Source organism: Vespula vulgaris, chromosome 3, assembly GCF_905475345.1.
Source record: "Vespula vulgaris chromosome 3, iyVesVulg1.1, whole genome shotgun sequence".
Lineage (NCBI taxonomy): Eukaryota > Metazoa > Arthropoda > Insecta > Hymenoptera > Vespidae > Vespula > Vespula vulgaris.
The window spans coordinates 4,132,580-4,154,634 of NC_066588.1; the positions used below are offsets into that span (position 1 = coordinate 4,132,580).

At 29.1% G+C, this 22,055-nt stretch overlaps 1 protein-coding gene across 1 annotated transcript; it reads right to left on the reverse strand.

Annotated features, from left to right (window-relative positions):
• Positions 1–1,078: 1,078 nt before the first annotated feature.
• Positions 1,079–20,606, reverse strand: LOC127062158 (G-protein coupled receptor dmsr-1-like). Its single transcript, XM_050989903.1, has 2 exons — positions 17,861–20,606; positions 1,079–1,466 (listed from the first exon to the last, which is right to left on the reverse strand). The coding sequence occupies exons 1-2, from the start codon at positions 18,912–18,914 to the stop codon at positions 1,252–1,254; spliced, it is 1,269 nt and encodes a 422-aa protein (XP_050845860.1). The 5' UTR covers positions 18,915–20,606; the 3' UTR covers positions 1,079–1,251.
• Between the last annotated feature and the right edge of the window lie 1,449 nt (positions 20,607–22,055).

Sequence of the window (22,055 nt, forward strand, 5' to 3'; positions counted from 1 at the left end):
TCGGTAATTGTGACGATGTAGGATGAGTAATAAAATTGTATAACGAAAAGGAAAAAAAAAAAAAAAATAAAAAAAACAGGGAAAAGGAAAAGATTCACTTTATGATTAATTCCATATTACAAAAATATTATTTATATTTTACTAGTTTGGTATCGGAATTTGAGAAAGGAAAAAAAAAGGTAACGAGTTTTAAAACGTTACGTTTAATGAGTTTACAAAGTTATTCGACCAAACATAATTTTAATTTCATTTATTTTGATAGCGAATTATAACTAAGTAGTCTTACTTTTTCTACGTACCTCGTTTTTCTGATTGCAATTTGAAATTTTCACTTTACTGCGGATATCCGGCCATTTACAGAGAAAAAAAGAAAAAAATAAGGATGTAATGGATCCGATGAAATTTTCCATGAATATTTTCGTACTTATAAAAGGTCACAAAGAGAAAATATCTTTATTGAAGATAGAGTATATTTAAGAAGAAGAAGAGCAAAAAATCTCTGGTATCATTTTCAATGAAAGTTAACGTGATTATAATAAAGTAATGTAAATGATGATATTTATAACTTTTTTTTTTTTTCGAATGAAGTCTGAAATACTTTTACTTCGCAAGTCGTTTTTTAAGATATTCTTAAGAAGATATTTTTAAGAAAAAAAAAAAAAAAAAAAAAAAAAAAAAAAAAAAGAAAGACAAAACATTTATACGATATTAAAAAAGAAGGAAAGAAAAGAAGAAGTAAAAATTCATAATTATGTAAAAGATTTACATACATTTTTTATAGTTATGACAATAATTATTTACTTTCGAAAATATTTTTTATTCTATACAAAAAACGAACGTTTAAATATTTCTTGACAAAAGTTATTACATTATTTAATCGTTTATATTATCGTTCGACAAAAAAATGATTTAGCAATGGTTTATATAACTACCAAAAAAGAAAAAGAAAAAGACATTATAAAGGAAAAAAAAAATATTTCGTAAGAATTATTTCTAAAATTCATTTTTTTCACGTAAAAAATATATAATAAAAAAATCATGTAAAATATATATATAAATTTCGTAGTTATTTAAACAATGTCATCAATTATCGGCTCATACATAGGTATATATATATATATATATATATATATATATATATATATTATATTTTTTACCTGTTAATTTTCGTGAATTTAATTCTCAAAGAAAATCGTTGATTAGATTATATCAGAACGGATAGCAATATGTTTGACGGTTTCTTCTTCGTTGCTAGACCTGCGTGACTTGTGTCACAGTATGATTTGTAACACCGGTGTTACCATTATTATCCATTGGATGTTGTGGTATAGGCATCCATCTACCAAGATTTCTCCACTTGCTACAGAAAAGTTGTTTGAACGTTGTCCGAAATTGACGGCTCATCGTGCAATAAAGGATGAAATTTATCGCCGAATTTATCAGTGTTAGGATATCTATTACGTCACCTAAAGAAAAATTGAGATAGATAGAGAGAGAGAAAAATATATACACATACACATATACATATATATATATATATATATATATATATATATATTAAAAAAATTAATATAATAGTATACATACTGTGTTAATACAATTATAAAAAATATTTATTAATAATTATATTTTGTATAATATTAAATATATAATAATATAATATTAAGTATTATTCATAGTTAAATTATAAGTTATAGTAATGAAATATTTTTTTTTATTACTTTATATTAAAAAACTATTAATATTTATTAGATATTTATCTATTAGTATAGTATAATTATATTTAATTATACTATAATTGTTATTACACCTATATAATACTTAATTATATTATTTTTATATTATACTATATATATATTTAATAAGTATAATTTGTACTTAAAAAATTTGAATAATATCCGAAATACAAAACAGCGATTAACTATAATAAACGATAAAATAGACAAGACAGAGATGAAATTAAACGAACGAAACAAGTGTGTGATATTGAAGTAACATCGTGCTGTTATACATAGTTATCCTTGATAGCTTTTAAAAAAAATTAAAAAAGAAAAACAAGAAAAAAAATTTTCTTTTGAAATTAAAAATAAATTAAAAAAATAAGAAAATACATAAATAAATAAATAAATCAATAAATAACTCAAGAAATATAAAAAAGATTACCCATTATAAAACGACATTAAGCGATAAATAATTAAATTAAGCAGTTTAATGGAGTAAACGTCAGGTTCATCTAATCGTTCTCTCAAATTCTATCATGGAGCAAGCAAACAACCGCAGGTATATATATATATATATATACATACATATATACATACATACACACATATATATATATACACTTATATACATACATATATACATATATAGCTAAATCGATCGAACTTTATGCATAAAGTTATATCCTATATTATAACATAGAAGTTTGTCAAAGCCATAGCCATTAGGGTTGCGCACACTTTATTTGTCGCTTAATGTACGGCTTTATCACGTGCAGAAGAACCTTCATTTAATTCTTCCTTTTCTAATTTTTGTTCTCTTTCTTTCTTTGTTCCTTTCTTTTTGTTTTTTGTCTTTTTATATATATATATATATATATATATATATATATATATGTCAAATCGTAAAATTAATTTGTCAGATTTATGGGAAGAAAGTTAGTAGGGAAATATAACGGGTGTCACGATCGTATGGTTTAGAATGGATGAGTTTGATCGGCCGTTTAGCGAATTAATCACGTAATACTCGTTTGGGAATCGCGTAATCCCGTTGAAATTTAGTTTGTAACGTAGACATTGATATGTGTGTGTGTATGTATGCACTGTGCATATACAAAGAGATGAATAGGCGTGGGTTGCATTGAAAACGTGCTACGAAAGTTTTCGACGTTAGAGAGAAGAATAGATCAACATTAGTTTCAACACTGACCGGTCTGGATGCAGCTGCCTTCTCAAATATCTATTATTAAGCGTAAGTGTGTGTATCTATGTGAATGAATGTATGTGAACGCGTGTGTAGGAGGGATATTCTAATTGCATGTAATTTTTAGAAAATATTCAATAATTATACAATACGATGATGTATCGATATCTGATATTTTCTTTTCTTAGACGTATTTGTATAAAAAAAAAAAGAGAAAGAACTCTGCGAGCAGATATTTTCTATTTTTTTTTCTTTCCCTCTCTTTTCCTTTGCCCTTAAATTTTCTTACACGATGTACAAAATTTTGTTTCACTCTTTCTTTCTAATTATTTTTCTCACCATTTTTCTTATTTGAAACTTTCTATCACTTTTTTTCTCTTTTCAAGTATAAAATTTTCTATGCTCTTCTTTCTCTCTCTCTCTCTCTCTCTCTCTCTCTCTCTCTTTCTCTCTTTATTCTTTCTAATTTTTAATTCTCTATTATCATCATTCACTTCCATCTCATTCTTTCCGTCCATCTGTTTATCTGTCTGTTTGTCTCTAATTAAAAATTTTCTATCATTTCCTTTCTTACTAATTTAAAGTTTTTTATTACTTCCTTTCTTCCTTTCTAATTTTTTTTAACTTCTGATCACTTTGTTTCTTTCTCTCTTCCTCTTTTTTTTTTTCTTTCTCGATTTTTAATTTTCAAGATCAAGGTTTAATTATCCTCGAGATCGAGGACAAAACAAGTACTTATGAATACACGATGCAATAAGAGTGACGGGAAATTGTTTGAGGAACGAGATAATGACTGCTCGAATGAAATCGTTCAAACTTTCTTCTTTCATAAGAAACGAAGCAAAATCAAAGTTCACGAGATTCTGCATTCCGAAAATCCGTAAATTAACGAGCAGAACAAAAGCTCTAACTGGAGGTTCTCTCTTATTCCGAGATTTTCTGGATCGATTAGGGGTGAAAATCGTATTAGGATTAGATATTGAAATGGGTTGCAGGTATATATCTACGGATGACAATGCGATTTAGTACGTGTGGTTGTGTAAATACATATCCATATATATATGTATATGTATGAACAGTCATACATATTTTCATATATGAGAGAAAGAGAAAGAGAGAGAGAGAGGGAGAGAGAGATGATCATGATAGACGTAATAAGAGAAAAGAGAAAAGAAAAAAAAAAAAAGAAATTGAAAATAGCAAGCACGAATCGCGTGAGAAGTCAATTTCATCCTGATTACGTCCGAGTCCATGATGTAGTTTTCATTGTAACTTTTTTGGCACCGTTTTCATTTATTGATTTTAAAGCTTGACTTTTAAAGGTACACACACATTATATATATGTATACATATATTTATATATACATATATGTTATTATATATTTATATTTGTGCATATATATGCATATATAATACATTCATACATAGATATGTATATATATATATATGTACGTATATTGTATATTGTATTATATATATTTTTTATGCATTTGTATGTATCTATATACAATTTATATATATATAAATTTTTTTTTCTCCTTTTTTTTTTCTTTTGGATCTTCCAGACGTATGTAAAATCTTTTAAAAAATATTGCGATTTTTCTCTTCTTTCTTTTTTTTTTGTTTTTCTAACTAAAACCTTTTCTAATAAATATTTTCGTGAAAAGGAAGAAATTTTTATCTCGACGAATATTTCGAAAAGAAATTTCCGATTCGACTTGTTCGAATGAATACGATTCAGAGATCTGTTTTCTGACAATTATTATGTATATATATGAATCTATGTATGTATATAAATAAGTAAATACGTACATAGGTAGATATATGTATCTACTATTAGCATACTCTCTTTAGTATGTACCATACTACTCGACAATGACAATATCATAGATATCAGTCTATATAATGCACCAATGGCGTCTCGACGAAAAGCTCCAAGACGAGCTACTGAATTCTCTACTGTTCGATGTTTCAGCATTCCATTCAAGATCTAACATTGGCTCACTCAATGGAATATTATTTATGTGTATGATCTACCCCAGTGTTTCTCAACCTCCTTATCCTTATCTCAAGAATATATATATTCCCTTGTATTTCTCAGATTTCTTTACAACGTAATAAAAAACGTGATATATAATAAAAGAAAAGAAGAAAAGCAAAATCTTTATGATTTATATTATTATTTTGAAAACGTTAATATTAGTTTAGAAATAATTATATTTTTTAAATAACGAAGAGACTTTCGTCGTAATATTCTCAAGGTATCTCTTAAGTATATTCTACGTGAACTCTTTATGAATATATCTTACAAATTATTCAAGAACAAACATACGTATCTTCGAAACTTCATTTTCTCGCTTTTGTCGTAAGATAGAAGTTATAATTTTCTGGTTAATTAAAAATTTAAAGCGAATCCCTAAGGTTGAGAAATGTTGATCTAGGCCAAACATGTATATATATATATATATATATATATATATATATATATATATATATATATATAAATATATACCCTTCCTTATACAAACATATATACACGTACATAGAGGATCTACATGTACTATTTTCTTCCTGATATAATAATAATAATAATGATAATAATAATAATAATAAATTATTAATTATTATAATAAATTAATTAAATTAAATTAATTAAATTATTATAATGATTAATTATTATAATTATTATAATAAATAATAATAAAAATAATAATAATAATAATCATTCTTATTCCTGATTTATATTAAAACGTTTTTATAAAAAGCACGTAATCCTTTTTCGTCGATCAAGTATTTTTATAGATCCGATGTTCATACATCATGCAACTAGAATATCCTCTCTTGTTGATAAAATCGAACGGATATCCAGATAAAGAATCGTAGCACGTACTTAAATCCAACTCAATTTCCTTGATTTAAAACATTTGTCGTTCGGTTTGATCTTTTGATAGATCTTTAATCCTGTTATTTAGATCGTTCTCTTTGTATTCTCCTCGGAGGAAATTTCTACGGTTGAGTTTATTCTTTATACCATCAAGATCAATCCGTAGGCGTGTATGTGTACGTGTATGTATGCGGGCGTGGGTGTGTGCGTGAGTGAGTGATATATTACGTTTACGTTTTTTTGAAAGTTAAAAATCGATGATCGATGAAGCGGTAATTTGTCTTTTCGAAAGTTGACGTTAAAAGTGTTAGTTCGTGCTCTTTTCTCTTTTCCTTTTTTTTTTCTTTTTATTTATTTTTCATCTTGTCTTTCTTGGCTTTATGATTTTTTTTTTTTCCTTTTCATTATCGTGTTCCTAGTCATTATTTAAAGGAAACAAATTTTCGATGCCCAGGATCAATGTGAGATATGAATCGTATTAAAAAAAAAAATAAAAAAAATAATGGAACATTTCCTTCTTTTTCATTTTCTCTTTTTTCCTTTCTTTTTTTTTCTAATCATTTTATGAGTCAAAATTTTATAAAGAAAAAGTTCATTATATAAAAAAAAAAGAAAAGAAAGAAAAAAGAAATAAAAGAAAGAAAGAAAGTAAAAAGAATCGCGATAACTACTGGCAATTGAGTTAAAATCGTTATGCGATCGATCGATTTATCGATCTATAGATTGTGATGAGCACCACTGATACAGAGATTCGATTCGAAGTTTCGCTTAACATTGTTTCCATAGAACATGGTACAAATTAATCATGTTATAGTAGAGTTAGCTAGAGTATATCTAATAAATGGTAACATGTATATACATCTGATAGTGTCTCAGTGACTCTCAATCGTATCATTGATTTATTACTTATTATAATTTTTCAAAGAAAATTTTTCTTTAATTTAATTACTTAAAGGAACGATCGTTTATAATTCATTATAGCAACGTTATCATATATTTTCACGATTATTATGCAATAATAATTTACATTTCGTAAAAAAGTGTAGAGATAGAAAAAAAGAGAGAGAGAGAGAGAGAGAGATGCGATCTTAATGACTTTCAACGATTTATTTTAACAAATTATTATTAAAAATTTCTTATCTGAAATAATAATAAAAAAATGTTCATTTTGGATTTGATATCTCGTAAGTAAAATTATCATGAATGTTCACGATTAATACTACCATATTGTGGATGACATATATACGTACTTGTACATCCGTGCATATCAATCCGATAGTCCCAGTGACTCTCAATTACATTATAACTGTAGTTATTATTTAGAATAAATTCGTTGCTTTCAAGAATTTTTAATAAAAATGATTTGATATAAATTATTTGATGATACGTAGAGTTATAATTTGATATAATAATATAATCGAATACTCATGATTATAATAATTTGCATACACGCGTATACATATACGCGTGCGCGCACGAGTGTTAAGAGAGAGGGAGAGAGAAAGAAAGAAAGAAAGAAAGAAAGAAGAAAAAAATCTATATAAATAATAAAAATAATTGAGGTCAACAAAACAATGTTGTTAAAATTTTGTTGGTATGAAGTTGACTGTTCGAAACAGTAGCAGGTATTTCGCAATCACTAGAGGATTTCCTCGTTAAACGGAGAATGACATAGTAGACATCCGGTTGTTCGATTCGAAATTTCAACGATTTCGATGGAAACGTCACCGCATATGCTGATACCAAACACAAACGATTCCTATTACCATTTGTGTCTTTGATAGATTAATCAAAAATTTACAAATAAAATTCTACGAGAATCCAGTTGGAATTCTATTAATAAAAGAAAGGGAGAAAAAAGAATGTGTGTGTGTGTTTGTCACGGAGAAGAAAGTGTAAGTGTATGAGAAATGAAAAAAAGTATGTGTGTGTATTGTATATGTGTGTACGTGCGTAAGGAAATATGTGGATGGGAAATGTGTGTGTGTGTGTGTGTGTGTATATGTGGAAAAAGAGAATTTGTATTTGTGAGAAAGAGAGAGATAGAGGAGTGTGTGTGTGTGTGTATGTGTTTGCGAAAAAGAGAAAAGTTTGTGCGTGTATGCGTGTATGCATATATGTGAAAAAGAGAGAAAGAGAGAGAGAAAGAGAGAGAGAGAAAAAGAGCAAAGAAGAACTTTTATTTTCGAATTCTTCGTTTCTATTCACGTTTGTATCGAACCAACGAATAGATTTTGTGTCTTTTTTCTCTTGTTCTTCTTCTTTTTCTATTTTTTGTTCCGTTTTCCCTCTTTCTAACTGCGCATCAAAGAATTACGTTTATCATTCCATTATCGATCTCGAAAATATGCCAAATGCGTTCGACGGGTTTTTTTGTTTTTTAAAAAAATAGGGGACGAAATATGAACGAAGATTTTCAATAAGAAAATATGAAAAGAAAGGGAAAAAGAAAAGTGGAAAGAGAATAAAATAAAACCTAAACGAATTGAATCGCCTAAAGCTTCTTTGCGATCGCATAACCCATTGTTATTGTCGTAATGTAAATCAAAATGAATCAGTGAATCGTATTTTCGAATCGAACCTTCTCTTGTATGCAACAATATTCAACGAAGTATGTATATGCATATGTATATGTATATATATATATATGATATGTATATATTTATGATATGTATATGTATATATGCATATGTACATATGATATGTATATATTTATGATATGTATATATGTATATATGTTTATATGTTTCAACAAAGTGTTAGAATATTCGTTCGTGTACAAGAGAAGAAAATAGGTACAGAGAGAGAGAGAGAGAGAGAGAGAGAGATGATAGGATGAGATTCTGTATCAAGAATAATCTCGAGTATAGGAGTACGTTAGTATAGTGTTCACGTGTGTGTGTATATGTGTATTCGATAAAGGTAGAAAATCGAAATCGATCGATATGACGTACGTTTTGAAAAGAGATAGAAGGGAAAACAAAATAAAAAGGAACAAAGAGATTTTGTTTCTGATAAGCTATATTGCTGTTTTTGATGCGTGTGTACGTATATACATACTGGATTATATACGTAGTCAGATCATTTGTTTATGTGAATAAATTTGACTTTGAATTTTAAAGGTGAAGTAGTTCCAAGGATTTTAGATGTTATTGTATTTCACTATCGGATAAACTTTTGAGGAAGTGTATTAGTAACGTTTTCGTAGCAGTCGAGTGAAGTACTTATCATGTAAGTTTAATAAATTATTAAATAATTAATAAATATCAATTATAAAATTCGTTTAAACGTTGGTGTGTAAATTATTTTTGTTTGTTTTTTTTTTTTATAATTATTATGTTTCATCAAATAATTGATAGTGGTAATATTTTCTTTTTATCACACACACACATATATATATATGTATATATATATATATATCATAATTTTTTGTTATTATATTATAAAAGTAGATATAATTAAATCTCTTTTTTTTTTTATATAGGTTACTTTTTCTAATTATTTGGATTAAATTCTAATTGAAATATCTACGTGTACATAGTTCATATAAAGATATAATTTTCATTGTATCTTTATATTAAACTTGTATCTCTTTTCGATTTAATATTAATAATTGATCTTAAATTAATCGATAGAAAAGAATTCATTCTAATTTCTTCTTGTTACTATTCTGTAAACAAAAAGAAGAAAGAAAGAGAAGAATTTATATTCAACGAAAACTATCGATTGTTTCCTGATAGATATTATTTCACGTATTACGACAATAAATCCTGTAACACGTTTGTAGGGCGTTTTTATGGTCACCTTAGATAGTAATATCGAAAGGTTTCGTCTTATTCTTTTTCCTCTTGCGAATTCCGTGATATCGAGAGAGGGATTCTTTTCCGTATACCATAAACGCCATATAAAATATACGTCTATAATACAACAAAGTATACGAAACCTTGTCCAATTTATTGGCAAAAGCTGAGAAGCAAAAATAATCCACGTAGGTTTATATATAATCCATTATAATGCTGTCTATTTAACGATAATATTAACTACATATATGATATAATATTTCTTTTAACTTTACGTATCGATTTCCGAAGAATTATTTCAATCTACGAAAGAGTCACGGTTATTAAAAAAGAAAGACAAATAAAAAAAAGGAAATAAAGGAAAGAAAAGAAAAGAAAAGAAAAGAAAATGAAAATCAGAAAGTATACAACACTGACGATGAAAATAAAAAAAAAATAAATAAATAAAAATTTTGAAAACAATAAAAAATATTATCGATCGTTACGTGCATCAGGACAAAATCGTTTGACGATATTAAAACTTACAAAATTATCGATATACTCACGTATTTATGAAGAAACATTCAAAATGCATTGACACTCGAAACAGCAGAGGATTAGCAAGAAAATTTTTGCGAGAATAAACAGATACAACGAATATAATATTTTTGAAAAATTTCATGATCTATCCTTGTAACGTCACATTAATGTTAATAATTAAAAGTCGACTAAACGTAAGTATGATACAATAACAATAATAAAAATTAAACAAAATAAAACAATGATGATAATAATAACGATAAGAAATATAATAAAAATTGAACAGTACATAGGAACATTTAGAAAGTAATCAATCTCAAAGTTGGATGAGAAAATTTTTGTAAAAAAAATAAAAGACAATTTTTTTTTTTAATCACATCCACTTCCATGTCTATTTGTCCGCTTGTGTGAAAAAAAAAATAATAACAGTATTAATAATATTAATAATAATAAAGTCAAAATAAAAATTTTCCGCAGGTTTTCATAATTTCCTTTTTCTTCTTCTTCCTTTTTTTCTTCTCATTTTTTATTGCTCACGTCGCAGACAATTTTTATTCGACATAGCTCCTTTCTGGAAATGTCTTCGCTTTTAATTAAAACGAAAGTTCTTCAACCGTGATTTCGGTTCACCGTGGAATTCAACGATCGTGCTAACGTGCGAAGTAAACTAATTGTAAGAAAGAAAAAAAAAGGGAAAAGAAAAGGAAAAAAAAAGTAAGGAAACGAAAAGAGAGAGAGATAGAGAGATAGATAGATAGATAGATAGATAGATAGATAGAGAGAGAGAGAGAGAGAGAGAGAGAGAGAAGGATGAATAGACAAATGTCTACTCTATTTTGTTTCGCTATTTTTCATAAATGTTGTCGATTCGAGCAAGCAGGTCGGAAATTATTTTTAACGATCGTAAAACGTTCAAGTCGTAAACTTGACGAACATTGAATTCGAAATTAATTATAATCATTAATCAGATTCAAGTACAACGTGTACACGTGTGTGTGTATGCGTGTGAAGGAAATTTTTTATCGATTTGAAATTTTCTGCAATATATCGAAAAACCGAATTATTTATTCGTAAATTGTATTAATTTAGTAATTATTATTAAATAATTAATATATAATACAATAATCATAATAATATTAAAAATAATATTAATAGTGATTCTATTATATTGTAATGATCTATTATTTATTAATTGTAATAGTTACTTGTTATTAATAATTTTACGATAAATACTATTGGTTCAATTATTTAATAATATGATTATTTAATTCATAAAAATCGAAGTAAAACAATAATTGTAATAATATAACGACATTAATGATAATATAACGATTTTGATTAGATCGATAACATAATTATTAAATTTTATAAAAATACAAGTGAAATAATAAATCGATACTAATAAATAATTTGATTATTTAATAACAGATTTTAGTGTGATAATTATGCCATTTCAATTATTTCATAATAATTACTTGATCGATAATACTACGAACAAAATGTCGATAACAACGATATAAGATATGTTCTATCAATAATAATAATAATAACAATAATAGTAATTAGACAAATTATGATACAATGATTACATTTAATTATGATGATGATAACGATAATAATGTCTGTGTATAAAGGAGCTGAAATGAAATATATTACCACATTATCATTCTATTGTTTCCTTCAACGATGTTGTTTAATCTATGCATTTGCATATAATACATACATGTGTAAAGGCATTATACATTATAGTATATATTGTATATATGCGTATACATGTACATATAATTATTATTGTTTTGATCGATTATATCATAGCTCTTGTATTCCCGTTAACCGTTAAATCTTCTCATGAACTATTTCGTTCCCTTTTACGAAGGGAATTGTATTCGTCGAGTCGATCGAGTAATTAGCGATCGGTCATTTCGCACGATTAACCGCTATGATATAAGCAGGCAGTTCTATTAGCTCGTTTCACAGAATTAGCTTTCACGATCAAACGTGTGCGTTGAGTTCGAATATATTGCATTTTCAAAACTTGACCGAAGATCTTTGCGGTAATCAGAAAGCAATTAAAGTTAAAGAAATAAAAAGGAAAATGGTCATAATTGAAAGTAGAAAAATTATATTGATAGATTGATATTAATTTGTATGCGCGTGATTAATTATTAAACAGATATTATATACGAAATATATAATAATTTAGTGATGATGCGTATGACAAAAAAGAAAAAGAAATAAAAATCAGAAAATTAAAATGGCTCTTCGTAAATATTTGTAAATATGTTGTTATATTCGTCATCATGCATCGTGGTAATTAATTAAAAAATATATATATATGTATATATATTATAAATTAATATTATATGAGAAAAATGTAATAATTTAATAAAATACTTAAATAAGAGAAAAAAAATTAAGAAAAGAGATAATAATAGGAAAATTAAAATAACTCTGTAAATATATTGTATGTATAATTAATTCAAAAAGATATACATATTAATAAAATATTATACGAATAATATAATAATAATAATAATAATAATAATATATAAAATTGCTATACAAATAATACGTAATAAAATATACTATATAAAAAAAGAAGATTGTTGGTATAAGATTCGGTATATAAGAAAAAACTATAAAAAATGCTTCTCATACTGTATGTCTACATAGTATATATATACAAATAATTAATATCATTTCATTTTTATATACAATCTTCCCCACTTCTTTAACTATAATTCAAAAATTTACCTAGATTTACATCCATGACGTATGTTTTGATTAAAAAATTGAAAAATCGAAATCGTTCTATCCAAAAGTGACATTTTCGAATCTTGACGATTGGAGCAAAATTGAAGTGGAAAAAAAGAAGAGAAAGAGAATAGAAAAAAATAAAAGAAAAAATGAAAGGAATGGTGATTAAAAAAAAAAAAGAAAAAAGAAAAAAGAAAAGAAGGAAGAAAGAGACGGGGGGGAGGGAGGAGGAGGAAAGGAACGATAAAAAAGAGAGAAAAAAAAGAGAGAGAGAGAAAAAAAAAGAGAAAGAAAGAAAACGACTCATTTTCAAGGCGCGTATGCGCGAATTAATAATTTTTGAAATGGGATGATCGTTAAAATTTTTCAAGCACACACAATGCCTGGCATTTGCCAGGATTGATCAATATCGTATTATATTCTTTAAAAAAGGCTCGCGCGGCGCGGTACAGCTCGGCTCGAATCTTCTTTATTCGAAGCGACGTTGTGCATTGTGGAGGAGAATCGGTTGAGGGGGTGATTGAGAGACGGACTGACGGGGGAAGTGGGAGAGGGGTAGGATGGTCGGTGGAAGGAGAGAAGGGTGGGAAAGAGAGGGAGAGGGTTGTAGAGGAGGAGAAGGAGGAGGAGGAGGAGGAGGAGGAGGAGGAAAAGGGGAGCTTCTGAGCTACCTTTACATGAAGCATCGCCATGAAGGCGAGAGAATAATAGCCGCATCACGTGCTTGCACTTCGTAAACCAGGACAACTTTGCCACTCTGAAGTACTGTGAGAGAAAGAGAAAGAGAAAGGAGAGAAAGAGAGAGAGAGAGAGAGAAGGGGAAGGGACGATATCCAGAAAGGCTCGCTTGTGCCTTGTTCGCTCACGATTCGATGCATTTTAGAGAATGTTAGTCGAACTTCGAAGAAGAGAAATCTTAGTCCAGCACGCAAACAGTTAAGTTTCTCACGTGGAGAAGTCCTCGAATGTCCTACGTTCTAAAAACTCAGCATTGAAGAATATAACGCGGGGTGAGGACGTGGAAGGGCGAAAAGAGAGGACGCAATAGGGCCGGCGGTTGGTTAGGAACTCGCGTAAGTAAAGTTCTTAGCAAGCTGTCATTGAGAAATCGGAACTAATTCATCTTCGGGGAAAGTTAATTAGGAGAGTTGATGTATCATTATTTCTTCTTCTTTCCTTTTTCTTTTTTTTTTCCTTCTCCCTTCTCCCCACCCTACTCCTCCTTTTTTTTCGCCTCGTATTTTTTCGCTTCATTTTTTTCTTTTCTTCTTCTTCTTTTTTCCTTCACTTCCTTCCCTCCTTCCTTTTTTCTTTCTCCCTCCCCTCCCCCCTCTTTTTTCGCTCTTTTCTGTCTTTATTTTTCTAATCAGCGATATCCGTCTTTCGTCTTTATGAATTTTTCGATTGTTATTTTCTTTTTGTTCTTCTTTTTCCTCCTCTCCATGTTCTTTTTTTAACCGAATATTTTTTATTTACTCTACGCATATTAGATTCGCATATTATCGTTTTATTAAATTTCGTTTGTTCGGTTCGTTCTTTCTTCTTATTTTCTTTTTTCTTTTTGGGTTCCTTTTTTTCTCTTTATTTTTTTTTCTTTTTCCTTCTTTTTCTTTTTGCAGAATTAATTATATCGGAACAATTCGTCGTGTTGTATTTTATTTTATTTTCTTTTATTTCTTTTTCCCTCTTTTTTCTTTATATTCGATTACCCAATGTGATTTATGTGATTTAAATCGTCGCGTTAAATTATTCGTTCGTTTTAATTTTGTTTTATTAGGACAACGTAGATATTTTTCTATTCTTCGAATTTAACAAAAAAAAAAAAAAACTTTTAATTTGCTAATTAATTAATTTTCTCTTTGAAAGATTTTTATTGTTTTGTTAGGAACAAATATGTTATTTGTTTTAGCTATAAAAATGAAACGAATTTTTTTCTTTGTTTATATATGTATATATATATTGTTATAATTTTGTTTTAGTTTAAAAATCCATTATTAGGTTGAATAAATTTGTTGCTTGTTCCAGATAATCAGAGCAACGTACATATTTTTTTATATTTTTTTTTTATCATATTTTTATTTATTTACTTAAAAAGATCGATCATTAAATATTCTCACGTGTGACACAGTAACATATCCTTTTATCCTCTATTTTTTTATTTCAGATATTTGTTTAAAGATCGATTGTTATATCAGATATAAAATTCATAACCCTTTTCAAGTAATATATAAAATGACCATGTCCTTTTGTACTTTTTCTTTTTTTTTAATTAAGATGCTTAACTATCAATCGTTATGTTAAATAAATTTATTTTTCATTGCAGATATATATATATATGTGTGTGTATGAGTGTGTAAAAGCAATATATTTGCTTATCCTTCTGTTCTTTTTTTTAATTCTTTCATTAATTTCTCCAAATATGTATAATCATATTCACATGTTACAAAGCGAATGAACCAATATTCAGTAGTCTAGAAATGAGCAAATTAACATATGTGTGTTTTTGCGTACGTGTATTTCTGTGTATATAATCGAACATACAATACGATATTGGAAACATAAACAAATTATTTTCTATTGAGGTACACGTTAATCGAGAAATGAACCCCAATTAATAGAGTCAAACAGAACAGAATAGAACAGAGCAGAATAGAACAGAACAGAATAGAACAGAATCGGAGAATCAAATGAATTTGTTTATTTGTTTAAAAACATTAATTCATACTGATTTTTATCCCGTTCTCTCAGAAAAACGATTTGTCCTCTCGGGATAAAAAAAAAAAGAAAGAAAAGAGAAAGAAAAAGAAGAAGGAAAAGAAGAGAGAGAAAAAATGTACTTACTTTTCGCGTCATCAGTCAAGCGAGATAAAAATCTGGTCGATCTTCTACTATCGCAAGTGGAACAAAGAGCCGAGTCGATTAGTGAAATGAAAAGGGAGCTAAGCCATCAGTTCGATTGTATGGACCTTGCGGTTTCACGGTTTTCGACGATAGTTAGTTAAAGAGAGAGAGAAGAGAGAGAGAGAGAGAGAGAGAGAGAGAGAGAGAGAGAGAGTATACAAGGATAAGACAAAAAGTTAGAACACATGCAACGCATTGGAACAATGGCTTATTTTTTGCAAACCATTGATAATATAAACGAGAGAAATATAGCTTGTCCCAGTTTTCACAGAAATATATATATATATATATATATATATGTATGTATATATGTGTATATATATATGTATATTTATATGTATGTATGTATGTATGCATGTATGTATGTATATTTGTAAGTATACAGATCTTTTATATAAGTAATATATAATATATGTATTTATATAGATATCATGACCCATATTTACAATGCTTTATTAAAGATAATCACGCTCTTCTTTCTCCAAGCAGCTACTTCATTCACTTTTTATAAACTTCTCATAGCACATGGTACTAATACATTTTATAAAAGTTTTTAAAAGTTTAATTCGTAAAAAAAAAAGAAATAAAAAAGAAATATGTATGTATATATGTATAAATAAAAAAAAAAAAAAGAAAAAAAAATAGAAAAGAAGAAAAGAATCAAATGTAATTAAGAATTTTTATTAATTACGTTTCGTACAAATGTATTAAAGGGATGAATACGTTTATTTGTATTTCATTTCCTTCCTCGAAGTCCTTCCCGAGCCCGGCCGTCTTTTATACATTCCTTCTTACATATTTTTTGAACATAATCGAACGTGCTTAATAAAAATTTAATTAAGAAGAAAAAGAAAAAAGAAATAAACGAATCAATAAAATAAATCGATCAATCGGAAAGACGTTTATTTCGTACTTCCTTCTTTTCAAAGTCAACCTTCGCACGAGGAAAGAAATAAAAAAAAAAAAAAAAAATTACGGACGAATATTCTTCAGGAAGAACGGCACCGAGTCATTTTGCGAATAAAACGTTTAATTATATCGTATTTATTTTCTCTCTTTTTTTTTTCTCTCTTTTTCTTATCCTTCCAATAATAACAAACACGCTCACTTTCTCTTTCTCTCTCTCCTGTATGAAAATGAGAGCACGAGGTCTCGTACGAGCAAAAAAAGAGAAGAAGGGAGAGAGAGAGAGAGACAGCGTGGGAGAAAATGAGAAAGAGATATATATATATATATATATATATATATATATATAGAGAGAGAGAGAGAGAGAGAGAGAGAAAGAGAAAGAGAGAGTGAGAGAAAATGAAAAAGAGATACAGAGAGAGAGAGAGAGAGAAAGAGATAGAGAGAGATAGAGAGATAGATAGATAGAAAGATAACGGAGAAGTTTAATGAGAAACAAGAACAAACCAAGTGGGAATATGATACTGTCGATAAAATGTAGCAAACGTTTCTTCCATTCCCCTGTGTCCTCCCTATCCTCGAATCGGCTTTTCGCGATAATGTGCCGTCGAAAGGTTCATTCCGGGAGAAGACACAGATTATCTCGAGGGATTTAAGATGAGCGACCGTGTGAGCGTATCAATGTGTTGAACGTAGATGTTCCTATATCCTCAGATTTCGGTAAATAAGTGTTGAAAAAGAAAAAGAGGGAGAGAAATATAAGAAAGGAGAGAAGAGAAGAGAAGATAGAAAAAGAGGGTGGCAACAAAAAAAAAAGAATGAAAGAGGGACGAAAGAAGAAAAATGTTCAATCGAATTACCATATTGTTAACTCGCAGACGTTGCAGGGTTGATCAAATAATCAAAAAAATAAGAAAAAAAAAATAAAAGAAAGAAGAGATAAGAAAAATAAAAGAATACGTTAAAAGGGATACACAGATAACATTCATAAAATATACACATTTATGTAAACAGTGAGCAATCGTGTAAGAAAATTGTTCTTCTGATTCGTTAAAATATTGAAATTTCATTAGTAAGGAAAAGAAAGGAGGAGAGAGACAAGCTAAAAAGAGGAAAAGAAAATAGAAAAAAAAGAAAGAAAGAAAGAGAGAAAATCTCGTGAGGAACTCACCTAACATAACGTAACACGTATGAAAGAAGCTCGAGCCCAATATGACACTGAGCAAACCGAGTACACCTTGGGGCAATTCTGTGAGCAAGAACAATAGTAAAACTGCTAATAACATCATCGTAGTTCTGTCCGTTTGCCTCTCCTTGTCCATGTTTCTATTGGCCTTTTTCTTTTTTATTTTCGCTTGATCGTTGGAGCTTTCTGCTAATCTCTCGTCGTTCGTCTTTAAAGCGGTCGTAGTTAATTTCTTTCTACGTTCCTTGGCCTCGAGCAATACAATGACCAATTTGATGCTCAATATGGTAAGTGCCATGCACGGTATCAACTTGATAACGACGCTGTAGATCCAAAAGTTCATTTCATTGAGCATACCATTAACCATAGGAGTTTCCTTTAACTTGACGAAGTATAGGGTCGTATTGGTCGTATTATTAAACGTATAGTTCGAATAATTAATATCTTGAATGTTAGTCAGGTTAACGTTCATTCCATTTTTGTCCAATATTTCAACGTACGACCTTACCTCGGTTGTTATGTACAAAGGTATACAGAGTATCGGACAGAAGAGATAAGCACCGACAATCGCTATTATAGTTCTCCTGTGGCTACACCATTCGTGATTCTTTTGTGGATGTGCCACGGCTATGTATCGCCAAATAGCAAGTGTCACGGTTAAACATATCGAAATTGTATGACAAACCTGACCGAAATTCGAATGGAATAAAACGAATACGGCCCAGCCGTATGTAAAGGTGTCTCTTCTTGGACGACGATAAAGATAAAGGTGTATAGCGTAGGGCACGTATTCTATCATCACCAATAAATCAGCCACGGCTAAACCAGTCAATATCATGTTGGTCGGTGATCTCATATCACGTCTTGTCAGTACCGCTATGTTCAAACTGTTCGCTATGCAACCAAATATGCAAACGAATAGGCTTGCCCAACCATGTATCTGTGCATAATTCGAACGAAACGAATCCCATTTTTTACCACACTCGTAACCTCTCTCATAATCCAACAACGACGATACGTTCGAAACGTTGGAATTCATTTTTCAAAATTAGATTTTCAATATCAAAAATTTTTCTACGAAAAAACGAATTTCGAATTTCTCCAGGATTATAGATTGATCTTTTATCTTTCTTTCTTTTTCTATTTTCGTTTTTTATTTTCTACGACCGTCGTCTACGATCCGTCGTTTTCTTTTTCTTCCTCCTTTTGTACTTTTCCTCGTCGTATAGTTCGAAACCCCGCGAGATCGCTTTACTCTTTAATTCTTTCGTAGTTTCTTTCAATCGGTACGACTCAAGCAACCTTTGACGAATGATCCTAGGATACCGTGAAACCTCGACTAACGTTTTCTCGATCGCGTTTCTGTTTTTGTTATTCAAAGGGAATTTAACGAAAAGTTTTACGGGTTCGATCATTACCGTCGTAGTTTTTGCTTCTTTTTTCTTTTCTTCTTCTTCTTTTCTTTTTTTCTTCCTTTTCTTCCTTTTTCTTCTTCTTCTTCTTATACCGTTTTGATTACTCTTAACACGTTTTTTAGACACGTTAGTTCACAGTTTACCTAGTGATTAGAAACAAAGAGAATTTGTCTCTCTCTTTCTCTCTCCTTGATTTTAAATTCTTCATGATGTCTTTCTTCTCTCTCTCTTTCTCTTTTATGTTCACTTTTATTAAATCCAATTGAGAAGAAAATATGAAAAAGGAAAGATGGTAAAAGAAGAGTAAAAGATAAGGATAAAAAACGAAGTAAAGTGCAGTAAAAGCACGAAATAAATTCTTGTTCCTTTTTTCTCTTCTTCTTCTTCTTTTTTTTTCGATTCTAATCCTCTTAACACTCGATCGTCAGAACGTAAGATATATTTCTTTCTTTGTTTCTTTCTTTTTCTTCGCGTTTCACGACATATTTTGATGGTTAAAAAATTTTCAAGCTTCCTTCGAATTAAAAAAGCGCGGGAAGACGAATTTCCCTTTCTCTCTTTAATAAAACGACGAACAGATTTTGATATACGTATATATACATATATATATATATAAACAAAAAAAAATTTATATATAAATATATATTTTTAATACGAACGAGAAACTAATAAAAAAATAAAAGATAAAGAAGAAGATAAATTTCAAGTTTAAATTCACTCAATAAATATCTCCTCGTCCTAGTCCTTTTCTCGGTCTTCTTTTCTTTTCGTTCGTTTCTTTTTCTCTCTCTTTTCTTTTCTTTTTTTCTTTCTTTCGAAAAATCAATTTTACGTTTCGATGTAAAAATAAGATTGTAGATAATCGATGAGTCGTATAATCACTTGAGGATCGATCGAAATCGCGATCGAGTCGGGTCGCGTCGCGTTCGTTCAGAATTTTCACGGGGTGTCTTGCTTCACGCGCGGACGCCGAATGAAGAGACGTCACGACGCCTCGCGACGCTCTAGACATCGCCCCGGCTATACATATTTTCTGCGCGTGCGTTATCCTTTCCTTTACCTCTACTCCTTCTTTCTCTCTCTCTCTCTCTCTCTCTCTTTCTCTTTTTATCTCTCTCTCTCTCTCTGTCTATCTATCCATCTATCTATTTATCCGTTTATCCAACTCTCTCATTCTCTTTTCCCTTTGCTATCAAAGAAATTTCTTCTGTCTATGATGACTTCCTTCTTTTTTTTTTTTTTTTTATCCATCCTCGTTCCTATCCATTTATCCAATTTTTTTTTTCTTTTTTTAATTTCGTTAATAAGTTTTCTCTTTCGTTCGTCTCTTCCTTCCTTCTCTGTCTCTCTTTTTTTATTATTTTATATTATTACATCATCCGTATCATGTAACTAATCGCTTAGAATATTTATTAAACTTTTTACTTTGTTTTGTTTTATTTTATCTTATCCTATTTTATTCTATTCTATTCTCCTATTCTATTATTCTATTCCCTTTCCTTTCTTTTTATTTTATTTCGTCCACTTATACATCGTCCACTTATGTACATACGTCTTACGTGGATACGAATGTTATTACATTCCATACTTTCTCTTATTTCTCTTTCTATTTCTTCCTTCGATCCTACGCATTCAGACATCATCGTACACGGCTCTTTTATTATTCTAATTTGTCACCCTAACACGGTATCACGATTCTCGAATATTTTTTTTTTTATCCATGCATGTGTTCTCCTTTACTCTTTTTTCCATTTTTTTTTTTTCGTTTTTCTTTCTTCTTCTTTTTCTATTTTTTTTTCTTTTCTTTATATCATCATCATTGTTATCATCGTTATTGTCCACGTTATTATTATTATTATTATTATTTTTTATTGTTATTATTATTATTTAAATATTTTTCTTTTCGTTCGAGTCAAGTTTCATGAATGCAACAACGAATTCGCTTTCTTCTCTCTCTCTCTCTCTCTCTCTCTTTCCTTTTTTATTTTTTTTACCAACGTTTCTCCAGTTTTCTACATCGTCCTCACATTCTTGTTACTCGTACTTACCCACCCTCATTTTTCATTCTTCGCTCGGCTATGTCCGTTACCACCACTCGTAATAAAGGATTTCAACATTTCTTCCAACCCTTCAACCCCCTCCTCACCCTTCTTTTTTCGTTTTTGTCTTCTCCGTTTTCTTTGACAAGAAGAATGTAAGTATATCTATATCTATATATATATATATATATATACACACACACACACACACACACACGCTTTTTTTTCGTTTCTCTTGCCTCCCCCCCTTTTTTTACATTTTTTAAAAATATTTTTCTCTCCCTTTCTCTCTCTCTTTTTTTTTTTTTAAATCTCGGAGGATATTTTTTCCTTCGACCTCTAATTCTTCTTCCTCTTTTTCTACTTCTTAGTCTTTTTCTTCTTTTTCTTTTTTTCCTTTTACCTTGTCTTCTTTTTTTTTTCTTTCTTCTTATTCTTCTTTTTCTTTCTTTTTTCTTTTTTTTTTTTTGCTGATTACTAGCTCACCAAAGAAAAGCCCTGTCGTTCTCGTTTCTCTTTCTGGCGTCCATTATTTTCCCCTTCTTTGTTTTTTCTCCTCTTCCTTCTTTTATTTCCTCTTTAACTTATTTGTGACGCTTATTTATTTATTTCATTTTCAATCGTTCGTTCGTTTGTTCGTTTGTTCGTTCGAGAGAAATAAAGAGAGAGAAATAAAAGGAGAGAGAGAGAGAGAGAGAATTTTTTCTTTTATTTGCTTGTTTTTTT

Bases quoted from the DNA above. Each gene is read 5' to 3' on its own strand.
- LOC127062158 (XM_050989903.1), bottom strand. From the start codon at position 18,914: ATGAATTCCAACGTTTCGAACGTATCGTCGTTGTTGGATTATGAGAGA. The intron at 1,467-17,860 runs GTGAGTTCCTCA...ATTTTTCTTTAG, and splicing joins TACGTGTTACGTTATGTTAG to GTGACGTAATAGATATCCTA.